Here is a 24173-nt window from a genome sequence, read left to right on the forward strand (position 1 = left end):
TGTTTTCTCTTATGTTATGGACAGAGATGGGCTTTCTCAGGACAGAAAGCTTGATTCTGCAGTGCCATGATATATAGATGTAGCTAAACAGGAGTGCTCAGCTCCTGGCAGAGCCAGAAGTGGTTTATAAGTAAATCTGGGTAAATAGTTTTCTGTCTTGGGCTGTATTCTGTAATAGGAGAAAATGTTGGGTTTGGCTCTTCTGACTTCTACTACTACCACAAACACTCTTAACTTACACACTGAGAAAGATGGAGAAGTTTCAAATGTTAAGCTTGATGAATGAATTAAATGTTAAAAAAACCTGCAAATTCAGAGTTTTGCAGAGGACACTATATGTACACTCCCAGATGTATCACTTTCACCACAATCAGTGATTTTTGTGTAAGATTCAGAGATGGCAGAGAATCTCAAGCTTGTTACTCAGTTAAGAGTATAAACCCACTGAAATTTCTTCTGACAGCAGAGAAGTGAAATGCACTTTTAATGAAAATATTTAGTTTTTCTCCCTCTCAGAAATGTTGGTATTAGTCGTAGTGCCCTTAAACATTTTTTATTATAGTTGTTTATTAAGAGAGCATGTGGCATGCTTTCCTGCTTCCAAAGTGAATACTTAGAAAAGTAGATTTCTGTGTTTGCTTTATTTTAAAGCACTCTTTGCATAGCTACTAGGCACTGCAGTGATAGTAGACACATTGCATAGAAGCTCATTAATTTATTTTTTAGAGAAAGCAGTGTTGTTCTAGGAAGCTGTGACTAATGTTTTTCCTCTTCTGGACCTTTGGAGGATGACCATTTTGGTTATTGAAGACCTATACTGGAGCTCTGTCTGTGCTTAGTGTTGATTTGTAAGGAAGTGCAGTGTGTTGTTCAGCTGTAACAACTGTAAAGATGCAATGTGACGTGATGAAGACTAGTAAAACAGGAATCCTCGTTGCAGTACTGTCTTTATTGGATAGACCTTTGCAGAGGGAGGGTACAGGGTACAGGTTTCTCCTGAAAATTAACATGAGTATATTTACACACACTTCTTACATATCTCTGTGTGTGTCTACATGCCTAATTCAAGGAGTTAGATTTGGTGAGCAAGTAGAGATTAAGGCAAGAGCAGTAGCTGCCAAGGTATCTGTGACTTACTCAGTTCCAGACCTTTCATTCAGATGGAAGAAAAAGGTGCTATGTAGATGACTGTTAAAGCCTAACATTTTTGGATTTGTACTCTGTTTTACACTGAGTAAATACATCTTATTTACCCATTAATAGAAAAAAAATTATTTACCATAAGTACATGTTTTGTGTCCTAGATTCCAGAATGAAATAACCAAATTAGAAGCTGTTAATTGTATCCTACTGATATGTAGGATATATAATGATATGTACATGTATCCTACTGATGGAATTATATATTTGTTCTATTCTATTCTATTCTATATTGTGATGTTCTTTCTTTGATTTTCAAATTAAATTAAAATCCATGAAGATTGTAGCTTTAAAGTCATGTGTACTGAGAACAAAGGGAAGCTCAGTCCACTGACATGGAAGAAAGTTTGGAGTCAAGAACGAATGAGAGTGTACTTCTGCTTTAAATAAAAGATAAAAGGATTATTTTTGGTAGGGAACACCAGTTAAAACAGCCTTAAATTCCATGTAGCTTTATCCTGCAGTTCAGGAAGGGTTTATTGATGCTGTAAAGAAGATTCTCCTGCTCTTTTTAATTGCAGCAACCAGTTTTTCTTAAGCATCATTACCAAGGTGTGTACTTCTTCATTTACACTTGTATTTCCTATTTTTAAATAGTTCAAGGGTTATACCTTCTAATAGTAAAAGATATTTAAATGAATCTCTAAGTGTTTGTACAGTTAGACCAGACCTTATATATCTAAATCACTTTGATAAGAATGTGGTTTTCACGAAAGAAATGTCCCATGATTTTAGCTTTTATAAAATTTACTGCCTGAGTCTTCCATATTTTGTTAAAAAAATGTATTTTTGTTTCCATGTCTTAAATCATGTGAAATTTTAATAATATTTTCAGATGTTCTTTAACTTTGAAAAAAGACTTAACAATATTAAACTTTAAAAAATATTTTTATTTCAAAGAGGATAAAAAATAGCTAAGACCATTCTGTTTTCTGCAGTATTTTGGAAGCTTGCTTGTAATATTCTGCGTTGAACTGGCCTGTGGTGTTTGGACCTACGAGCAGGAAATAACGGTGAGTCAGAAAAGGAGACTGCATTTTTTCAGCAGAATAAAACTAAGTTTTCCATTAGCTAGCTGTTTTCTAACTGCTATAGTGTTTATCTCTGTTCATTATTCTGACAGGTTAATTTCAACTGATTGCCTTCATTTTAAACAGAGAATTCTCCTGGGAGAGCTTGTCTGTCTGGAAGGCCCTGTCTGGGTTTCTCCTTACCCCCTCTATATTTGAGAGCCAAATACTTCATCCCCCCATTTAAGAACTTAACTTTTTTAATTGTTGCTCAGGCAGGTTCTCATTGAAGTCTTCGATATTTTTGAGGATAAATTAGAACTTCAGGCTTAAATATGGATTTTGAGAGAGGATACGAGAGAATTTGAAGGGATTTTGTCCCGAAAGTTCTTTGTGTTTTAAAGAGTGTACTACATTGTAAACAGACAGTGTGCTCTTTCCTTAGAGGACTTGCTGCCTGCTAAAATCTGCACAGTGCCTCCACAAGCTATAAATGCCAGTTTTAAGCAAAACATGTCTTGACTATAAAACACTCCTCTGTAAACTTGTGAAGAGGTTTTGTCTCTTGTCCAGTTTTTATAATTACACCAACCTTTAATTTTTCAAACTGAGATCTTGTAGCCATCACGTAAGAAATATAGGTAAGTGTTGAGCAAATTAAACTGAAATGTAACTGCTGGCTGCTGTATCCCTACATCTTGTACTCAGTCTGGTACATTTTTATGAACAGAGGGACAAATATTTTTCTCTCAACTGCCAAGATATGCCCAATATAATGGTCTTTCCAGCAGTGAATGACAATTATATTGCAGTAAGATGTGAGGTAGCTTTCTTGATATTTACACAGTACTTGGACCAAAGGAATTTCTGGCAGATTTGAAGTTACATAGCAGGACTTTGCATCAGAATTCATTCCCCTGCAGTACAGATTCCAGGAGGCTATTCTAATACAATGGAGATTAAGGCCATTCCTTTGCTTTAAGTGTCAGCTTGCGTTGATTCATTTTAAAATTGGGAATGCAGACAAGAGGCATTCTTCATGTTATGGGCACAGCTGCCCTCTGCAGGGGTTTTGCCAAGGATGATTGTTACAACTAAAATGCATTAATTCCACAAAAATATTGTCAGTGAAATAACATAGCTTTCGCAGCACTGGAACATGCTTTTTCAACCTTCACTATTTAATTGGAAAATATGAAGTTATGATGTGTTTTAGTATGACCCCCAAGCTTTTGGTTATCTACTATTCTACTGAAACCCAAACCTGGGACAGTTTGATAAAGGCTGGCATAGCCCTACCACATGTTATGTTACCAGTCATGCTGTTTCCCTTCCGAAGGAAACATGGCTGTCCCTTCAGCCCTTTGCTAAAGGAAGCAGCACTGGTTTACATGTCTGCATGTACTGGATTACATCTTCTGCAGTGGGTCACAGCAAACACAATTGCTCTTTTTTTGCTTTTCTTTGTCTCTTTTCTTCTCTGCCTATATATATGTATTTTTTTTCTTCCTCATATCCTGAAATACTGGTTTAGGTTGGGTCTCTTTGGTTGTTATTTTTTTGTTGTTTTCTCTTTCCATCTATTTTTTTACTATTATTCCCTTTGTCCCAACACTACTGTTCTTCATGTGATGAGGTAGGTTTCTTGCTGCTGAAAATCATAAGGAAGTCTTGAAGAGAACAGTTAATTTTTTCAGTGGTTCTTCCATACCTGTGTAGGTCATTCCATAGAATATGCTTCCTCCTACTTCTTATAACCTCCTTCTAACCTTATAACTTCCCTCTTATAACCACAGAGTTGTCTTGATATCATGCTGGTTTCAGTGTAGCATTAAATCACATGAGCCCCTGGTGGGTTTCAGAGATCAGTTTGCATTAGTGTAGGTGGGTGTGTAGTGTAGTGTGGGTGATGTTGTCAGAAATGTCACTGAGGTGTAACTGCCTCTGCTGATCAGTATGGGCTTTCCTTGGTATGTGGACAAGTTGCTCTAAGGGTCCTTGCATAAACAGCTTTCCTTCTAGCTCATGATAGTTCTCAGCATGTAGTGTGCCTCATGACTAATTTATTCCACCCACAAGATTGAAAAGCCAGTGTGGGTCCTTGGCTTATTTATGCATTGATCAAGCTTTGATAGTCACTAGAAAAATAATAATGAGTAATTAGATCTCAGTGGCAGACTGAGCTTTATAGAACTTAGGTTGAAATCAAAGCAGCATCTCTAGTTTTTGTTTGTCTGCACATGAGTATTGGGTATAGTCAAACAAATGCATCTCTATCATGTATTATTGTGCACTAGTGTGTATATGAGGTGACAGGAAGATATTTAATAGATACATCAGTGTACCTATTACCTGTACAGTTTTACCTGTTGGCATTCTTGCAACAAACACACAGATTCTGAAATCCCTCCTTAGCTCCAGCATTCAAATCACTTTCCTACAGTGGGGTTTACATTGTTTCACTTTGCTTTTAATTTCTGTCTCTCACTTATTAAGTATTTTTTTCCCTGCTTTCCATTGATTTCCTAAAGAAGTTGGATGTATTCTGTTGTGGACATAACCTTGGAATGTGTTTAACTCAAGTAAGTTAAAAAAATATTCTAAGCAATATTTGCTTAATTGCAGCACTGTCAAATATTATCCAAAGAAAGCAGAGTGCTAGCTTACAATGCAGACGAAAGAGAAATGCATTGAGTATGAAACTAAATTAATTATAGTGACCTGTGTAAATGTTTCTGATACAAATATTCTGTGATAATGCTTTTATGTATTTTTAGTACTCTACTGCTAACTTATTTTTCATGTGAACCATTGTGAGTTCATTGCAAAAATCTGCTAAGTGAAAGGCACGTAAATTTCTGGGACCTTATTAATACATTGAAGATCTGAAGCTTTACTAGGGCATCAAAAATGTAGTATCACTTAGCAGTGATAATGAAATGTTATCAAATGTTCCAAACTGTATTAGGAGTTTAGCCAGGCAGTGATTGTCTCTATATTTTTGCAGAGCATCTAGCACAATGAAGACCAGGTTCCATGGAAAGTATTGTGCAAATTTTCTTTTCTTAGATAACATTTTTTGCTATTTACAGAATGTCCTTACTGTTAGCTTCAAATTGAATAGGAGAGCAAAGTCATGGCTGCTAGAGGAGCTGGCTCCCCTCCCATCCAAGTGACAGCTGACATTGCAATTGTTGTTTCTTTCACCATGACTATTAAATCTAATAGAGACTAGTAAAACTCAGAATGGATGGTATGTGGTGACAGAATGGTGACTGCAGTCTTCAGATCCTTGTTTTGTTTTGGCACACTGAAATTGTGCTGCTGAGTTGAAGTAAGGTTTTGATTTTGACTCATAACTTCACTGTATGCCAGGTGCTATAGCACTTGCCTGTGTTTGCAAGAAATTGCTAACTGAGGTGTCATATTAAGACAATGGAGTGCTCCAGCACCTCACTTCTGGGTTGTCACAGTTGAAAGAAAAATACTTCAGGAATCCTTTCAGAAGAGAAGATATTCACAAGGCTGTGAGTGTGTTTGGGGAAAAAAGGTCATAGGGCCTTGTCTACACTTCCTCGTTGCTGTTCTTGAGCAAGTTACTGAAATGGAGCACATTCAGGACTCCAGACAAAGACAAAAAATGGCTGAAAAAACTCCAGGGGTAGAATTCATGTCAATTAATTTTACATGTGTGGAAGTTAGACATTTAAATCAAAGTTTTTCACCTTAGACAGTTAAGTAGATTTGAGACTTCAAGGGAATTATTCATCTGCTCTGTTTAAATTATTTATCTTGAGGTGAATTTCCCCATTTGGCTGTCTGTTGATTTCTATTATCTAAGACAACACCAGGGGGGATACCTAAACTAGGGCAGACAAAGACATCCCTGATGACGTGGATGGGACTCAGTTCAAGTTTTATGCCAAGTAAAAAATCTGGTAATGATATAAATAAATTGTACCAAATCATCCCTGAATGTCTCCAAAATGTAACTGCTTTTCATTGTACTTTAATTTGTAAGCAAAGGACACAACTTTTCCTTGATATTTTAAGAAAGGCTTGTAAAGCATTAGTATAATAAAAATTGCAACACTTGTTTTCCTGTTTGTTTGTGTACACAGTTATTTTAGTCATTGCACTGGAAAGATCTCAGTACAGATGGAACCTGTGGGTTTGGAGCCACAAGCCTGCTGATCCACTGTGTCAGTCACTTCTCTCTCCTTTCTCCAGGTTCCAGTGCAGTGGTCCGATATGATCACACTGAAAGCCAGGATGACCAATTATGGCTTACCTAGGTACCAGTGGCTGACCCATGCTTGGAATTTCTTCCAGAGGGAGGTAAGATGATAGTTAATTCATTAACTAAAAGAGTACCTCAGCTCAGTGAAAAGGTTGGGCTTTAATTGAGTAGGCAAAATAAATGCAAGCTCATTTGGTATGAAACACTGTAGTGTCTTTTAACATCACTTGATATCCAGTTCTTTGGTTTTTGTAGGCCCTAAAGGTACTTAAACACCGAAACCAGAATGTTAATAAATTAATTTAAATTGCTAATATTCTCATATCCTTTCTCAGTAAGGTTAGGACACCAGTACCTTTTAGGATTATGATAGCATTAAAGGATATGATGTATGTAAAATTAAAAATCTGCAGGTAAAGTAAAATGACTGTGTCTATATGTTGTTTTAATATTAAACTGTGCTCCCCTTCCCATAGGCTCTGTTAGTTTCCTTTCATGGAGCTGTCATGGTTAAGATATGTTTAGCTGGAAAGGAATGAGAAAGGAAGTTTCCAAAAAGATGCCAACACTGTCTCTTTGGCCGAGGTTTGTGAAAGTGATGAGGGTTTTTATTTCCTTTGACTGGGGGGTGGGAGACAAACCAAAAAGCTTCCTTGTGTATTCACAGCTTTGCCCTCTAGCCTACAAAAATTCAGAACTGTTTTTATAGAATGAAGTATTATGTTACAGAAACATGAAATTGCCCAAGGTAAAACCCATTAACTCCAAATATAACTCACGTGCAGGAAGAGAGTTCTTTAAATGCCTGTCATTGTGCTGCTCTTGTTGAAATGTTGAAATCTATCATTGTTGCACAGATTTCCTGTTTATTTAAACATTTCCTGGCAGCACTTGGTTAGTCTGTATTTATATTAAAACCTGGAAGAAAGAGGTTACACACCAGCACCCCCCTCCTCCCCCACCCAGTTCCTTGCTCTGGCCATGTGAATGCTCTGAGTAATTCTTCATATGCAGTTAGAGTGTTTATGTCTGTTATGTATCTGAGATAATACAATCAAATGGTCACAATCAATTTGCCTTGAATAGAGCTGGTACTGTATCTTAGTTGGAATGTGTAGGTTGATCAAATTAAATACTACCTCCTCTCCTAGTTGTTGTCATTTCATCATAATGACTGGTTATAATATGAATATTAATAATAAAACTTCAACTAAGCCCTAGTTTTTCTAGGGGAGAAGAATTTCCTTTAGAAGTTAGAAGAAGTTTTAGAAATTAGATTTTCATTCTGGCACCTGTGACCAGATGAATGATTTGGGGAACTGAGAAAACTCTGTTACAGTTTCTACTTCACTGGTGGGCTCTCATTTATATTCCATCTACTCATAGTTTAGATGCTGGATATATGAGCCTGGCATGTGCTTTATGTCTGAATAAGCACTTGTAGCCCTTCTACAGTCAGCAGAATTGTAATTGCAATTCTGTTCAAATCTGTGTTGCAATTTCAAATCTGTTCTGTTCAAATCTGTGTTGCAATTTCTGTTCAGAGGTTCAGCCCTGATCAGCTTGGTATTCTTTCTTCTGTATCTTTTAACATCTGAGGGAGATGGGAAATGTGTTCTCCCCCAGTTTTCTTGCTGGTCTGAAATCAAAATTGTGACTATGGTAGGGAAGATGGAAAAGGTCAGCAAAGAGCTTGGTGGGGGAAGAAAAGATAGAAGAGAACAAAGATACAAGAAAAGGGTGTTTAATGAGGTGGTCTTTGCAGTTGCAATGAGAAGCCAAAGCTTGAGATTTCCTTAAAGCCCAGTGCTGGGAGGAGTTTGAGTAACAAACCAGTAAAAACTGAGCTGTGAGCTGTGGTATAGAAGGGAGAAGTGAGAATTTTAAGAGGACCAGTGTATTAAAGGTGCAGTGTGTGCCAGCATGTCTGAGCACTGATCTGCTTGATTGTGAACAATGAGTGGTGTGGAATACAGGACCCTGGCTCTGAAGCAGGTAGAGAGGGGCAGCTGTGTTCCCAAGCCTGTGGGTCAAAGGACTCAGGGAATTACTTACACTCAGGCTGGTCCTGGAGGACGTTCAGGCAGAGAAAGGCAGCATCTTGTTTCTGCAGCAAAACATCTTTTCAGTCATGTCAAGTCCACATCCAGTGCCAAACCAGATCTAATGTAGCTGCTTCACCATTTTCTGTGTGAAAGCAGCTGCTAATGTGGGAGACTGGTCATTTGGCTTTTAATCTCAGGGTGTACTTTGCAGAGAAGAAGACAGGTTGTTGTTGGTCCTGGTGGGTTTTATAGCCAATTATAGCTCATCTGCTTTGCAGCCAAACTTCTTATTTTTGTGGTTGATTCTGTTGCAGTATTTATTTTAATGTGGTACCTCTTCCTTCCATTTTCAGTTTTCTTTTCAGCGTTTGCGATTTTTATACATATTTGCTTACTCTTTTATTTTTTTTTATGTTCAGGTAAATCTGTGCTTATTCTGTTTTCAGTAAATGTGTGTGTATTTGTACCCTTGCAAGAACAGTCCTCACTAGTATGACCTTTTTCTGCTACTCCTTTCAGCCACAGGTGTACTTGTTCATTAGTCCCCATTTTGACATGAAATTGTGTTAGTTCCTTGTAGTAAAGTTAGGACAATCCAGAGATAGGACAATTTTGTGAAGCATCCTTTGAGGGAGCAATTGGGATTTAAAGGACAGAGCAGTATTGTTGGCTGTTTCTGAAGTATTCATTGGTCACTACGTTACGTTTTTCATGTTGCTTCTATGTCAAAGTACAGCAAAACAAGATACATGGAGGCATTCATAGATGTTTTTAGTTCTGTGTAAATATTTTGAAAGTTGGTATTAGGAACTTGGTTAGGTTTTTTGATGACCTACTTAACCTGTTGAAGAAGTAGCATCATTATTACTGATTTTGGCTAATCCTTCCTTTGCAGTTTAAATGTTGTGGAGTGGTGTACTTCACAGACTGGCTGGAAATGACAGAATTGGACTGGCCACCTGACTCCTGTTGTGTCAGAGAGTTCCCAGGATGCTCTAAGCAGGCACATCACAAGGATCTCAGTGACCTTTATCAGGAGGTAAGGAGAAAAGTATGAATATGTTGGAAGGTTTTGTACATTCTTCCTGAGCCAATAATTTTTCAAATTCATCATTTGAAATGCAATGGATAATTTTTTTGTAGAGTAGTCGTGTTTATGGAAAGTGTTTATGGTTATTATTTGCTAATGCTGAAGCAGAGGGAGAAAAGAAAGAAGAACAAACCCATGCACCCACCCACCCTTACCTGGAAATGAGATGAGTTAGTGGCAATGCCATTAAAACCTGAGATGTACTTGAAATTTGAAGTGTTTGTTTTATATTGGTTAGGTTGAAGTTCAAATTTGTTCCAATCCAAAAGTTATAAATTAGGTGTGACGTAATGGCCAGGTTCCATCCCATCAAACTACCACAGGGTAAGTGGAAGAGTACTTTAGTGAATTGTACAGTGAAGGATGCTTTTGGTAATTCCTTTAAAAGATAAGAGCTCTCTTGTTAACAGAAATCCTGTCAGGAGGCAGATAATTGGATTGTTGTACTCTGAGCATGTGTAGAAATTTGTTGTGAAAATGCTCTTTCTACATTACAGTATGATCATTTAAAAAGAATTACAAAGAAAGCCTTAAAACAAGGCAAGGACCTGTTTGAAGTGGGTAAGGGAGGTCATGATAGTAGCAAGGTATTACCATTTTTAGGGTGAAAATTAAAAAAACAAGAAAATATGCTCTTTACTAAACAGAGCAGAGTTTTCTCTGTTCTCACAAATACTGTCTAAAGTCACCTTTTTCTGAAAACTACTTTGTTAGCCACCTTTTTTTTACGCTAGCAAATCTCTGAAGACCTGTAATTGTACATTCAGTAACAATAGAATGACCAAGTAGTCCAACAGCAGACAGAAAGCATGGCTCAGTCACGTAGCTGTGAGTATCTGAGAAGAGGTGCAATCTTTATTGGATTGCTTTTAGAGTAATACAGGGTGCATAGGGTAGTAACACAGGGTCCCAGGCCTGGGAATCATGCTTTCAGATGCTGCAGCATGAACATTTCTCCAGTGGATGGTGCAGCTCTGCATTATGGAAGAGTAACCAAAGAACCATTTTATTTTCTCCCAATCTCAGAGGCTGTTTAAGACCTGTTCTTACAAGAATCTGTTGCATGGGTCCTGTTAAGGAGCTATGCAGCAGCATCTCTGAAGCAGAGGAAATTCGCTATATAAACAAACCAAAATGAATATTAGCTATTGTCAGGAAACAGTCACGTTTTAGGGAAATTGATTTGTGTGGTATTGACTCTATGAACAGAAATTATTTAATCTAATCTGGACTTTTTGACATCTGTTTTAGGAGGCTGTGTGCTTCCACTAGGAAGAGAGAAGATAGAGCTGCCAAAAGGCAGGTGCCTCAAAAGGCCAGTCTGTGCTAGGAACCTTAAAGATGGTGGCAGAAGTTGGTTTTTTTTCCCACCAGCTACTTGTAGACCTTCTCTTGCTTTTTGGCAAGGCTCACAGCACTGACAGCACTTTAGGTTATGCTTTAGGAGTGTCAGTCCCTGAATGAGAAAGGCATTCAGGCTTCTTCTGCCAGTCCCTTACGTGTTTTGAAAAGCTAAAAATTGTGGCTCACTCTGCAATAATGGTTGCTTTTTTTAATACTGTTGCTACCATACACACAAGTCTGTTGTAGAGAGCCTCCAAGGAGTATATAGAACTGTGCAGAACATTCATTTGCTCCCTGCCTGAAAAGGCAGGAGTATGTAAGCAATGTCACTCAATGAAAAACTGCTGTTTGAGCACAGGAAGCTCAGAAATTTCTGAGAAGTATTAGTTATTGGAATGTAGTGTCCAAAGTGCAAGGTTTTCTTGTCTCACCTCTTTTGCTAACATTTCATGCCCATGCCATATTCCAGGAAAATGGCTCTTTCAGCACTTCATGTGATCAAGTTCTTTTGATTCTATTTGGAGAAAATTAATAGCCAAAGATGATTATTATGTAGGACATAAGGGCTGTGTTAAGACCTTCTTGATAAAAGAATATCTGCTTTGCTTTTTTTTTCAAAAGAAATCTGAAGGGCACACTTGTGGTTCATCCCTTAATGTACCACAGACCATTTTGCATAGATTCAGCAGTTAGCAAAAATTTATTTTTGGTTCTCCACAGCAGAATCCATTCCAAAAAGGGACAGGCTGTGTTTGGTAGTATCAGCCACAAAAATACTTCATTTCTCTTGGAGATACATACAGTATTTTATTGGCAAGATGTTTCTTTGTGTGGTGCTTGCCTGTTACAGTATGCAGTATGCTTACAGACTCTTACAGTATGCTTGCTAATAAGTTTATCAGTATTATGCAAAACCAGCTTACACTTCCATGACTAATCTGCCTAACTTCTGCTTTGGAGAACTGAAGGAAAAAAAACTTTTTTAGAAAGTGATTCAAACCAAACTTGCATAGTCTGGTGGTTTGAGAGGGAGCCTGATAAGATTAGCCTCGCTAGCCTAAAATTGGTTTATGTAAATATTTGGCAAGTCCATTCTGGTACTTCAGAAAAATTCTTTGTAATACTTCAGAAAACTGAAGTTTGGTGTGTCTGGGACTGATAAATGTGTTTTTTTGTAGCTGTGCTGTGATTTTTTGCCGGGAATTTTATCTATAGTCTAAGTTGGAATCCTTCACAATTTAATTTTTGCAGAAAGAAAGGTGACTTACAGTTCTGCTTGAAAGTACTTTTGGCAGGAGTCATATTTTCCCTGCTGGATATTGAAAGCTATTTTTCAGTTTCTTGAATTGCTTTTATTCTAATGAGCTTTGCCTTTGGTGCAGTTTCATGAACAGACTGACCTTAGGGCATGGTTGTGGGGGAAATGTGAAGATGATGATGTGGCCTTGGAGGTTTGTTGTGGTCTGAGGACAAGAGGATCTCTGCCCATCTTGTGATTGGGAGCTGCAGTGTAGATAAAATGATTGGTGGGAATCGATATCTTAAAAAATCCAACTTGCATGTTCTATATTTTCTTTTGGTTTCTGATATAGTTTTGAGTATACTCAAAATTCATTTCAATTAAATTAATTTTACCTCAATTTTGGTTTGTTTTAATATTTAATTTTACAACTTGCTTTAATATACTTTTGAGTATACTCAGAATTTGGATTTACAAAAGATTTGTTGAGTTTGCTAATGGCTTATCTTTTCTGCTCAGTGAAGTGCTTTATTTCAGTTCACATTCTTACTTCTATGATGATTCTTACTTCTTTACTTCTATGATTAAGTAAATCAGTAATATATGCTAAATAAGAAATACATTCTTATTTCTATCTCAAGACTGAAAGTATAACACAAATGAATCAGGCCTTTAATCTGTAGCTTTGTAGGAGTCTGAAGCTGATTCTCCTGAATGATTGCTGCAAAGTTTTATACTATATTTGATTTGTTAACAAGAGCTCCCCATTTAGTGACAAGCTTTTGCTGAGGGAAGTGTATTTATGTACTGTTTAATTGCAGGCTGCCAACTATGGAAGTGTCACGTAAGCAGAAATAAAATGCATGAATGTGAAATTAACAAGGCTGGCTGTGTTTTCTCAGTTTTGAAACTGATTTTGAACACGTATTAGAGCAGAGCTCCAAGAACATCATTGAATGGAGGAAAACAGTCTACCTAGACTGGGCACAATTTATCTCAGTTACGTGTCTGTGTACTGCAGGAGATGTAGGCATTAATGTTATTGCTCTCTGTTAGTGGGTGTTTTCTCTAGGCAACAAATGAACTAAGTTTGAATATTGCTGTGGTGGAACATTTTAAAATTGTGACCAGCATGCACCTTTATCTCTTTAAGTTAGAAGTTTTAAAATACAGCCAGTTTCTCTGTAATTAACAACAAATTTGGGAAGTGATATAGCTGCAACTGCCTTCCAATTGAAGAAAAGAAGATGCCGATGTGACAGTTTTTGTCTCCCCATCAAGTCCAATTACATTGCTTTTGCTGCAGTGTTGCTTCTTTTTCTTTTGAAATTTCAAAGAATACATGCTTGCTCCTTTTTGTGTGTCTTTGCTGATGTTTAGAAAATGAAGCAATGAAACAAGCAAAGACATCTAGATTCTATAATTTATTCTGGTGGAATTATCATAGAGTACATTAATTTTATTTAGATCCTAAATGAAAATCTGTTGACTGCAGTGTGAATTCTGTGTGTGTGGCAAAAATTGGACCTTACATCAAATACTTTTAGGACTGTAGCATTTGAAATTGGCTTTGGGGAAATTAGCTTTGGGGAATTTAAGTGTGATTGAGAAGTGTTATTTATCATGTCCTGTCTTCAGATTCCATCACTTTGATCGATTGCTTTATTTTCTTAGAAAAGCTATAAGAAATATGAAGTAAGGATATAAATACCAAAAATAGCATTCTCAAGACAGTGCCCATTTTGATGGATTCCTGATGTCTGTGTCTGGGACCAGTGCTCATCCAGTTTGTTACTCTGAGTTTCCCCTTGATATGTATGTTACTTTGATAATTGTGCTGTGAAACCCTGCAAAGCTTAGAATAGAGAATAAGCATCATGCAGAGCAGCAGAGGCCCCTCTCTTCCTGGATTTATCGTCTCTAAGACTGACATCACCCTTACTGAGTGATGAGCGTTGTAACTTGTGCTTGCACTGCCAAACAGCGGTTCCCAAAGCTGCTGCCTCTGTGGATCTGTGCAGCCTTACACAGGGTTGGGAGCTTTTCTGAGGCCTTATGTGGTAGTTGGCCTTGTAAGCAAACTGCAGCCTGCACTGAAGGTTTGGAAAAAGCTAAATTCCATTTCTGTGAACATCAGCTTACAATGCTTTAACATAGTCTTCATGGGATGTTTTCTGATGAGGTTACACAGGTCCATAGATATTTCCTACAATACTGTTTTAGCTTCAGAGTGTAGTATTAGGTATAGGAAAAGTCTAAAAGAGTTTAAAATAATTGACAACTTTGAAGATCTTCAATTTAAAGAGAGAAACAAGATAATAAAAAGGATTTAAATGCATTTTAAACCTTCACAAAACCAGTTCAGTTTCTCTTACAATTAGTGAGAGTTAATAGTAATACAGATTAACTTTGAGTGATTTCTGAAAAGTAGCACAGATATCTTTTGGTAAAGTTTCTGTGTAAGAGATGAGAAAACTTAAAGTTAGCATTATGGAAGCAGTTAAAAAGTAGGCAAAATAATGTTCAAAATATTGTTTGAAGGAAGTGAGAGATTCTTGTGAGCCAGAAAAGACAGCAGTGAGTAGGATGAGCTAACCCTGGGAACTGCAACCCAAATAATACTGACTGTTTTTTAATCTATTTTTGTTTTATAGGGATGTGGTAAAAAAATGTACACTTTCTTGAGAGGGACAAAGCAGTTGCAAGTGCTGAGATTCCTGGGAATCTCTATTGGAGTAATGCAGATCCTGGCTATGATCCTCACTATTACTTTGCTGTGGGCCCTGTACTATGACAGAAGGGATCCCAGAGCAGATCAGATCATGGCACTGAAGAGTGATACCTCGCAGGAGCTGTCATGTCATTCCATGGAGCTGCTGAAACCAAGCCTGACCAGGATCTTTGAGCATACATCCATGGCAAACAGCTTTAATACACACTTTGAGATGGAGGAGCTATAAGCGATGCAATGAATCTGTCAAGTCACAGAGGATTTTTTGTTTTGTTGTTACTTCTGTTCTGTTCCATCCAGTCTTCTTATGTGTCAGAAACCAGCTAATGAATGGAAGTGAAGGAGACCAACAAAGAAAGATGAGCCTGTTGCCAGCCTCTTAGCCATGTCCTCAGCGGTGAAAAAGAGTTGATTTTGTGTGTTCATTTTTTAAAAGGCACTCATTCAGGTGGGCACGGTAATACTCACTGTCACAAGCTGTGTGAAGTGTAAAACACTGACTCAATCACAGGTAGACTGAACCTGCAAGGAAGCATCATGGAAGAGAAATATTCATCTTCTGAAGAAACAACTGTGCTTTGAGCAAACAAAATGTGACTTCAGCTGAAATAGACTTTTAATAAGCCATTTGGAAAATGTCTTTATCAGGGATCTATGTATGTATAATTGTGTGTTTTCATGTGTGCATGGAAAGCAGAGCTACAATTCAAGTTAATACTTGGATTAAAAATTTGTAAAAAGGGCAAGATTTTCTTTTTTCTAACAAAACCTTTATCTTAGTTTTTGTTCTTAAAGATGTTCTAAAACTTCTATTTTTATCTAACATAATGGTTTTTTAGTTTAAAATATATTAAACAGGGATTGAAAACAAAACTATTGCTATGGACAATAGCCTTTAGTTTTCTGGAGAATTCTTCATTCAAACAGTTTGTTCTGTGGACTGTTTCTTAGTAAAAAGGAAGAAAACTTAAAACATTCTTTCCAAAATGGGAATCAGTATGGGAGTAGCACATTTTTATAGGTAAATCTTTTCTCCTGTCCGTGATTCCCCTGAAGCTAGAAACAAAAGACTGCAATAAAAATGCTTACAGTTCTGGATGCTATTGCAATAATTGTAAAAGTACATGAGGAAAAATTTTACTTTTGTGAGTGCTTCATTAAGAACTCTCTGGTGGCTTAAAATGCCAGCCGGAAACAGATTAAAATGTATTTATTGAGGTGGGGAAAGTGCATTTTACTGTATTTTTATGAACAATGTCTATGTCATAGGATTATTTTTGCAATTGGCCACGCTCTTGAAATATATATTTGTTCCACTGAGTGTAGTAGTTTGTGGCAAATGGGCTTTTTACATAATATTACATTTAAAAAATTAGTTCATTTGTTTCGGAATTTGTAAAAGAAAAAACAAGGTGTGATTTGGTAGACAATAAAATTACTTTTCTCTTAAATTCTGTTATGGCTTTTATTTTTTTTTTTAGTCCTAGAGTGGGAGTGCTTTGGATGGGCATTGGGAGGGTCCTCCTGCTGGTGTGGGTTAATTTGATTTACCCATTCCACTTACTCTGTTGTGGAGAAACTGCAATATTGGTATAATTTTTTTAATTTTTTTTTTATTGCTTCTGAGAAAACTTCTTAAGGGCTTGTGAAATTAAGCACTTCAGTTGTGTGGGCTATTTGCTTTTCAGCAGTCTGCTTCTGGGTATAATTATTTCAAGGGTACTATTGCAAGCAAGATTACCTTTCTGCTTTTGTACTTCTACAGAAGCTAATACTTATTTTGGGAGGTAAAAAGAAGATAAAAGGAGAGACCATCCCAAAATTTTGCTTGGAGTGTCTTCGTCAGGAATACATTCTTATGTTCTGCTTGGGAAGCCTTGTCCAGGTGTTGCTGAACAAGGTAGAGCCGAGCTCCACCCCTCCCACTGCTCAGCCTGGCTGGTGATGCCTGAGCTAAGGGTGGGGTTCCTGCTGAGGAGCAGGTGTCTGGCAAAGTCTGAGTGCAGAGCAACTCCAGCCTTCAGAGTGCCACTGGCACCAGTGCTGCTACACAGTGCATTGAGTCAGCATTTGCCCCTGTTTAAAAACAAAATAAAAAAAAAGTCCACACAAACCACAAATTGTGGAATCTTGATTATGGATTACGTGTACACAGCTACATTTGGCAGCGAATTACTGCTGAATGTAGGGAATTTCACTTAAGTAATGTAAAAAGAAATATACAATTCCCTTTTTCCAGGAAACCTCAGCCCTTAAAGTTTTACCCCAGGAGTGTCTGTGGAAGCCATACTTAGCCATGCTTCAAATATTCCTAGTTTTTCCATACAAGGACTGTTCAGATGGTCATGGGGGTTGCCTGTGTATCTTTTTGTATCCAGGTTAGAGCTCATCAAGGAACAAATAGGGCAAGCCAAGCTAGGGGGTTGTGTTGGGATTCAGAGATGCTTAGAGCCCAGGTGATTTGGTTTTAAGCTGTATGGGTGCTGAGGTAGCACTGCCTTCAGGGGTAGTCAGGTTTCTTTAACAGCAGAGGGATTGCTTTGGGGAGGCCTCCTTTGACACAGAGCCAACCTTCCAAAGCAGTGCTTATGGACCTCCACAACAATGAACAGTCAGGAAAACCTCGCTTGGGCTTGGCTACCCAAATCCTGAGCCAGTCTACATTATGGGAAAGAATATTTCTATTTTGAGTATTTAACCACATTTGCAGAAATAGGTCTCATCTGTAAATTGGAACACTTCAAGAATTTTTTCGTTGACTGCTCAGGCTATCAGGTGCCTGTTTTTCTAGGGCTTCTTCAAAGAGGTTTAAAATTAATTGGCTAGGCTGCGGTGAGCCTGCTCTTTTCCTGCGGAGCTTTAGAATCTATGTAGGAGAGAGACTGTTTGGCAAGACAGGAACATTTAGAGATACTTGAGGCAGTGAAAACTACTTCCTCTTATTTTCTTTTTTCCTCAGTTTTACAGGAGTACTTGGAGAAGGATGGTGTGGTTTTGTTCTCTGCAGCATGAAGTGTAATGAACTAAATCTTGTTGCAGCAAACAACTACAGAGATGCTCCTTAACATTTTTCAGAGAGCACTCAAGGAGTGCAACTGTATCAGAAGGGCTCACTCCCTGCCAGCACCAAGTTTTGTCTTCAGCCTAGTGACTGTACCAAGTCCACGGGACTGTGCGTATTGCTGTGGGACTGAGCATGCTTTTAAGAGGCAAAACTCACTATTTGTGGTCCTTGGATCTAGTCCTGGTATTGATTCCTCTGCCAACAGGTTGTATGACAAGTTTTTTTTTTTGAAGGAAAGAGCTGTATTTTCTTCTTTATAGCTTTTAATTTTGTAAAAGTATATATGAATAGAAGGGGATATATAAAGAATGAATAGTAAAAAGAGAGGCTGTAGGTCACAGCAACTATATAGTTAAATGTGGTGGAGGAAGGGATTTATAAATAGCTTTTAAAGTTTTTATTGCGAAAGCATTGTATTTGGTCTCAGAGCATGGTGCTAATAATGCTAAGATTGCAAGCTCAATCCCCATATGGGCCCTTCACTTAAGGGTTGGACTTGGTCCTTGTGTGTCCCTGCCAACTCAGAATATTCTGTGATTCTGTAAACTGTGTAGAAAAACACAAATTATTAAAATCTTACAGCATTGAAACACTAAGGATTTGCATGGCACAGTAGTGGGGAGGCGGTGGGGTGATTTCTGTGAGAAGCTGAGAAGCTGTGTCAGACACATCTGTGTCTGACAGAGCCAGAGCCAACCAGCACAGACCCACTGCTGGCCAAGGCCGAGCCCTTGGGTGACAGGGGTAACACCTCTGGGATAGCTATGTAAGAAGCAAAAAAAGTGACTGTGGCAACAGCAAGTGAGTTGGAGAGAGGAGTGAGAGGAGCTGCTCTGCAGACACAAAGGTCAGTGAAGAAGGAAGGGCAGGACATGCTCCAGGCACCAGAGCAGAGGTTCCCCTGCAGCCAGTGGTGCAGCCCATGGTGCACCAGGCTGTGTCCCTGCAGCCTGTGGAGATCCGTGGTGGAGCAGAGATCCACCCACACCGGAGCAGGTGGGTGCCTGAAGGAAGCTGTGACCCTGTGCATAGCCCCACTGGAGCAGGCTCCTGGCAGGACCTGTGGAGAGAGGAACCCACGCTGCAGCAGGTCTGATGGCAGCTGTGTGTGACCCTGTGGGGAGCCCATGCTGGAGCAGTTCATGAAGAACTGCAGTCCATGAGAAGGAGTTCTCCGCTCCATGTTTGTGGAGAACTATCTCCCATGGAGCAAGTAAAGAGCGTGAGGAACCCTTCCTGGGAGGAGGAGGGAGCATCAGAAAACACATGATGAACTGACCACAGACCTAATTTCCTGTCTCCCTGCAGCTCTGAGGAGGAGGTAGAGTTCAGGAATGAAGTTGAGCTTGGGAAAAAGGGAAGGATGGGGGAATGATGTTTTATATTTTATTACCCTATTTGGATTTGATTGGTAATAAATTGCAGCAAGTGAAGTCTGTTTTTCCTATGACAGCAGACAGTGAGTGATCTCTCCCTGCCCATGATATATTATTTTGCTACATTTTCTCTTTCCTGCCCAGCTGAGATGGGAACAGACAGAGTGGCTTTGGTGGACATCTGGCATCCTTTCAGTGTTGTCAGCCCACCACAAGCATTGCATTTAATTCATGCAAAATGCTATTGTGGAAGTGAGATTGTATCTAAAACTTTCTAACTTGTGTATGATTGACTACTTCCTGTTAAAAAAAAAAAGTTATGTCCTAAACTTTTGAGGATTTTTATATATCCACCTCCTTTTTATTCAGCACTCCCCCACTTCAGTTGTTCCTTATGCATAGGTACTGTAAAGTAGACAACTTGATGACATTGGCAGGTAAGAAACTAAGCTGTTGGATAATTCCATATACCTGCTGGACATTGCCAATCTACTCTTTTAGCCACATGTTTATACATCCCATCAGCTGATGGCTCCTCTAGAACAGGTGATGGTGCTAAAATATTCCCATTGTAAAATAAAGCCCTGGTGGGCCTCAGGTGCAGCAAAGAGAGCTTATGACCTCCTAACCATGCTCCCTGCCCAAAATTTAATGATGGCTTCAGTAATTTGTCCCCCTCCAGATCAGCTTCCTCTCTGAAGGCCCCCTTCTCTCTGCAGCAGCTGAGGCTGCATTGGGTTCTCTGCTGTGAAAGTCTTCTCTTGGTAGCCAGGGTGCTTCCACCAAGAGTAGATCCACAACTTCAGAATGTAAACTGTATGTTTTCAGTTTGCCTTCTGTAGCTATTTTATGAGAGGACAGTTATTCTTAAAAATGCTCTGGGATGGTTCACAGACAGGTGTTATCTGTTATCTTTCCCCACCACCCAGAGCAGGGAGCTCCTGGCAGAGGCAGCCATCAGGTGTGCCACGGTTGATCAACATCATCTGTACCTAGCTGCCCTTCATTAGTGATCCAATGCTGTGTTACTATCTGCTCTTAGGCTACAAAGAGTTTGATCTTCTCTGTGCACTAGTATTTTCTCAAGGGAATTTGATACCAGGTATGAGAAGTTCAGAGCAGTTTGGTTTTTGGAAGTACATAAGGAACATTTCTTAAAGTACAGATAAATAGGAGTTCATAAGTGCAGGAAATAATGCTCCAGTTTTCTCTGCTGCTACAGGCTGGGGAGGGAAAGGTAATGGCTGGTCCCTCAGGAGAAGGGCAACTCTGTAGTGGAGCTGTGGCATCCTGGTCTTGATGGCTCTAGTAGGGTTTAGATACATTCACATCTTGCCTGGAATTAGTGTCTAGGACATTTGCTGACTTCAGATTCAGTGTTCCTTCCAAATTATTAGAGGGGGGAAAAAAGTTTCATGAATAAGTTATTGCAAAACCAAGTTGACCCATTCAAGCATGCAGATGTTTTATTTAAATATTCCTCAAATGTCTATTTATTCAGCATAACACGTGTATTATGCTGCCTTCTGAAATACGATATATGACTGTCAAACAAAATTGTCAAAACAACAACCTTGGTTCCTTTGTGTGATACACAGAAATAATTACATTTCATGTACAGTACAGATGCATTTTACACAGTCATCAACAGTCATTCACTACCAAAACAGCATTTAAATCACCTAAAACACCAAAAAAATGTGTATTTCCCAAATTCAGAATAAATTAATGGTTTTGCGCGTGACATATGGAAATAGGAGACAGGACTGGAATTCTGAAAAATCATACTAAATTATCTCTTAAGCTGCATTTTAAAAATGAAAATACAAGTTGCTTCAGGGGTATAACTGTTATGCAAGTGTATTGCTGTAGTGCGTTCTTTCTAGAGCCTATGAACAGGAGAATAAAGAGCTTTTAAAAGACACATGACCTGATGGAGTCAGTAGGTTCCTGGGTTGTGTGTAGTCTGTACCAAAGTAGGTTTAGTAACTGCCCCTTTACATTATTTAGCTGAAGTACCACGTAACATAAAGAAGTTGTTGCAGTTTGCTGACATCAAGGCAGTTTTTATATCAATAAATGTTTGGCAAAGATGGGGACCAAGTATGAGTAACCATGCGTAGAAGTAGGATGCAAGTAAAAACTCTGATGTCTTTTGCCTCTCCTTTAAATCCATTAAAGTTTATGTAACCTACCAGCTTCAGCAGATCTGCTGCAGTGTGGAAGAGAGAGCAGTGCTGGGTAGTGGACTTAGGCAGGGCTGCTCAGAAGGAGCCCTTCCTCTGGCTCAGAGCACAGCCCCTGCTTCTGCTCTCTGATGTTTGAAAGAAACGGAGAAGCTCAGTTTACAATGAGTAAATCCTTCTGATTTGAAAAAAAAAAATTGGGAAGTTAATTGCAAATTAACCAAGACTGCATTAACTTCAGAATAAGTAAATTATAAGATAAAAGAGTCGTGAGTGGCATTATCTACTCCTTTTACTTGCATTTTAATTCTAATATGTGATGCTGTATTTTGGTGTATATACTGTAGCATGATAGTCTATCATCTACTCTTCACTGTTGACAGGTAGAGAGAAAGACCAGTATTTGTGTGCAAGAAAAAGTATATCATCAGCAAGTTTCAGTTTTTAGTGGGTATTTTAATGTAAATTTTCAGGTCAGTAGAATGCTAGCAAATACTATACTGAAACATACACTACTCAAACTATTAAGTAACTGTGTTAATCATTTATTGTAATGGCATCTAATGCACTGAGCGTTTTGATTTATATGCATATTTTATTTTGCAGACATGCAATTATTTCTGATCGTGTTTTTGATGTATATATGTATGTATTGATATGCACATATTCTGTGTATATTTGATGTATATGATGTATGTATGTCATGAATATAAGAAGCATTATGATACATCTAATGTACTGTTGTGAAGAAAAATTACACTTTTTAATCAGAAAGTTTTCTGATAATATCAATGCCTTTTATAAATGAAGCCAAGAAGCCTTAACTTATAAAACCTTCATATTAGCTTTTAGGCCTGCCCATGTGGGCAAATTCCAATTGAAATCAATTCTATTTTTATAGCTTTGGGACTCAATCCATTATTCTGTCATTGTTCTTAGGTAATTGAATATTTTTCACACAATATAAATTCTCAAACAAGTTTTAAGATGCAAGTGTATGGATAATTACAAAAAGAATTTAGCCATCATTTTTACTGAATGTCTTTCAATGTCTTCCAGTGTAGCTAATACTCTGGATGCTGCAGAATGTAAGAAAGGAACATTTGGAGACAAGTGTTAGCTGATCCCCAGAACACATTTGTGGTAATTTTAATTCAAATAGGATTGCTCCCGTAGCAGTTAACTGTGACAAGAAGTTTGCTCTGAAAATACAGAAGTAGACAAGTTATCTATGGAAGAATGGACTGTTGATTCATCAGTGTCCTTGAAATCCCAAATGATACAGTTATGTTGGAGTGGGCAATGAACTATCAGAGAAATAGAGAACAGTGAACAAAAGGAGCAATGACTGAATAGCAATTTGTGGTGCACAGTTTGGCTGTAAGATTATTTAAATGTTTGCCATTAGAAGTTTATAGTGTAGATGAAGTTGTGTAAAATACCTTGAAAAAAATCCTGATTCCTGATACAACAGGTGTACAATGACTTATTGCAGTTGTAACAGTACCTAGGAAGCAAGATAAAACAATAGTAAATATTGAACTAACTGAACACCTTTAGTTCACTAATGAGTGTTTGAGTAAGAAATACTGCATTTTTCAAAGGGAAGTTATTTGTACAACTACCATGGAACATTAACAATCAGCTTGTTGTAAGTGCACAGAAATGCCCCTTTCTACAGTATTATTTTATCATGCCTAATCTGAAAAACAACAAAAGTAAACTGAGATCACAGCTTCAAATAATTTCAGCATGCATTATGGTTGTAGTTCTTTCAGTCAGTACAAACATATTTCATATGAGCATTTTCTCGTTCATTTTTTGACAGTTCTTCAACAAGTTTGTGTTTTATTAACAGGGGAAAAAAAGACATGTTATCAAAATGTTTCTTGTTGTTTTGCATTCAGCAGGAACATAGGTTTCTATTTTTTTGTTTGTGTTTTTTTCTAAAAAGAGCTTTCATGATAAGAAGAAGCATCAATGGGGACATTTCATTGTGCTCATATAGTAAGTCAGGATGGTCACAGAAGATTCCACTGCGCATCAGTTCAGACGGGGTAAGAAACTCCTTTTGGTTCACACCCTATGACACCAAAACCCACAAAGTTTGTTTCTCCTGAACCTCTTGCTCTGCGGCCACTGGCACACTCGTCAAGGGGCGTTGTCTTTGTCAGCTCTCTCATTCCTCACGACTCGTTTTTCACTGCTCGAGCTCAGCTTCCAAGTGGTCTTTATGCTAATTTATAAATAATTCTTTGTTTTATAATGCAGATACTCTGACAATGTTTCCTCCCGAATACTCGGGGGAGTCTGGCCTATCATCTCCTTCAGGTGTGGTGACTGGCGGTGTTGGGATGCTGATTATTGCTGTAGTGACGTAAGGCTGCTCACAGTTTAGTTTAACGCACTCTTCCACTTTGGCATTTAAGCTGGAACGGCTGGAGGAAGAAACAAAAATCCATGAAGAATGAAAGTCCACATCACCACAAACCTCTTGAGCCTGATTCCATTCCCTCAGCCAGCCATCTCCATCCTGCCCCACTGCAGAGCTCTGAGTACAGAGCAGCACCACCCCACTGCCCTGTACCCGAGCAGCAGGTGGTCCATGGCTATGTTCAGGGCCATGTCCCTTTCTCTCTTCCTTCCC

The 24173-nt window shown here is 38.3% G+C and overlaps 2 protein-coding genes across 6 annotated transcripts in view; one reads left to right on the forward strand and one right to left on the reverse strand.

Annotated features, from left to right (window-relative positions):
• Positions 1-16351, forward strand: part of TSPAN12 (tetraspanin 12) — a 40849-nt gene extending 24498 nt beyond the window's left edge. For 3 of the 4 annotated variants that reach the window (XM_039726753.1, XM_039726752.1, XM_039726755.1), the window contains 5 exons: positions 2139-2213; positions 4742-4792; positions 6441-6548; positions 9391-9534; positions 14824-16351. In XM_039726753.1, the coding sequence (XP_039582687.1) occupies positions 2139-2213; positions 4742-4792; positions 6441-6548; positions 9391-9534; positions 14824-15129 (684 nt within the window). In that variant the 3' untranslated portion in view covers positions 15130-16351. The remainder of the gene's footprint in view (positions 1-2138; positions 2214-4741; positions 4793-6440; positions 6549-9390; positions 9535-14823) is intronic. The other variant, XM_039726754.1, reaches the window with a different exon arrangement.
• Positions 16352-20780: 4429 nt separating this feature from the next.
• Positions 20781-24173, reverse strand: part of KCND2 (potassium voltage-gated channel subfamily D member 2) — a 267546-nt gene continuing 264153 nt past the window's right edge. For both annotated transcript variants that reach the window (XM_039726751.1, XM_039726750.1), the window contains exon 7: positions 20781-23964. In XM_039726751.1, coding sequence (XP_039582685.1) covers positions 23787-23964 — 178 coding nt within the window. In that variant the 3' untranslated portion in view covers positions 20781-23786. The remainder of the gene's footprint in view (positions 23965-24173) is intronic.

The sequence above is a fragment of the Passer montanus genome, unplaced genomic scaffold (genome assembly GCF_014805655.1).
Source record: "Passer montanus isolate IOZ18808 unplaced genomic scaffold, ASM1480565v1 scaffold6, whole genome shotgun sequence".
In the NCBI taxonomy this organism is placed as follows: Eukaryota; Metazoa; Chordata; class Aves; order Passeriformes; family Passeridae; genus Passer; species Passer montanus.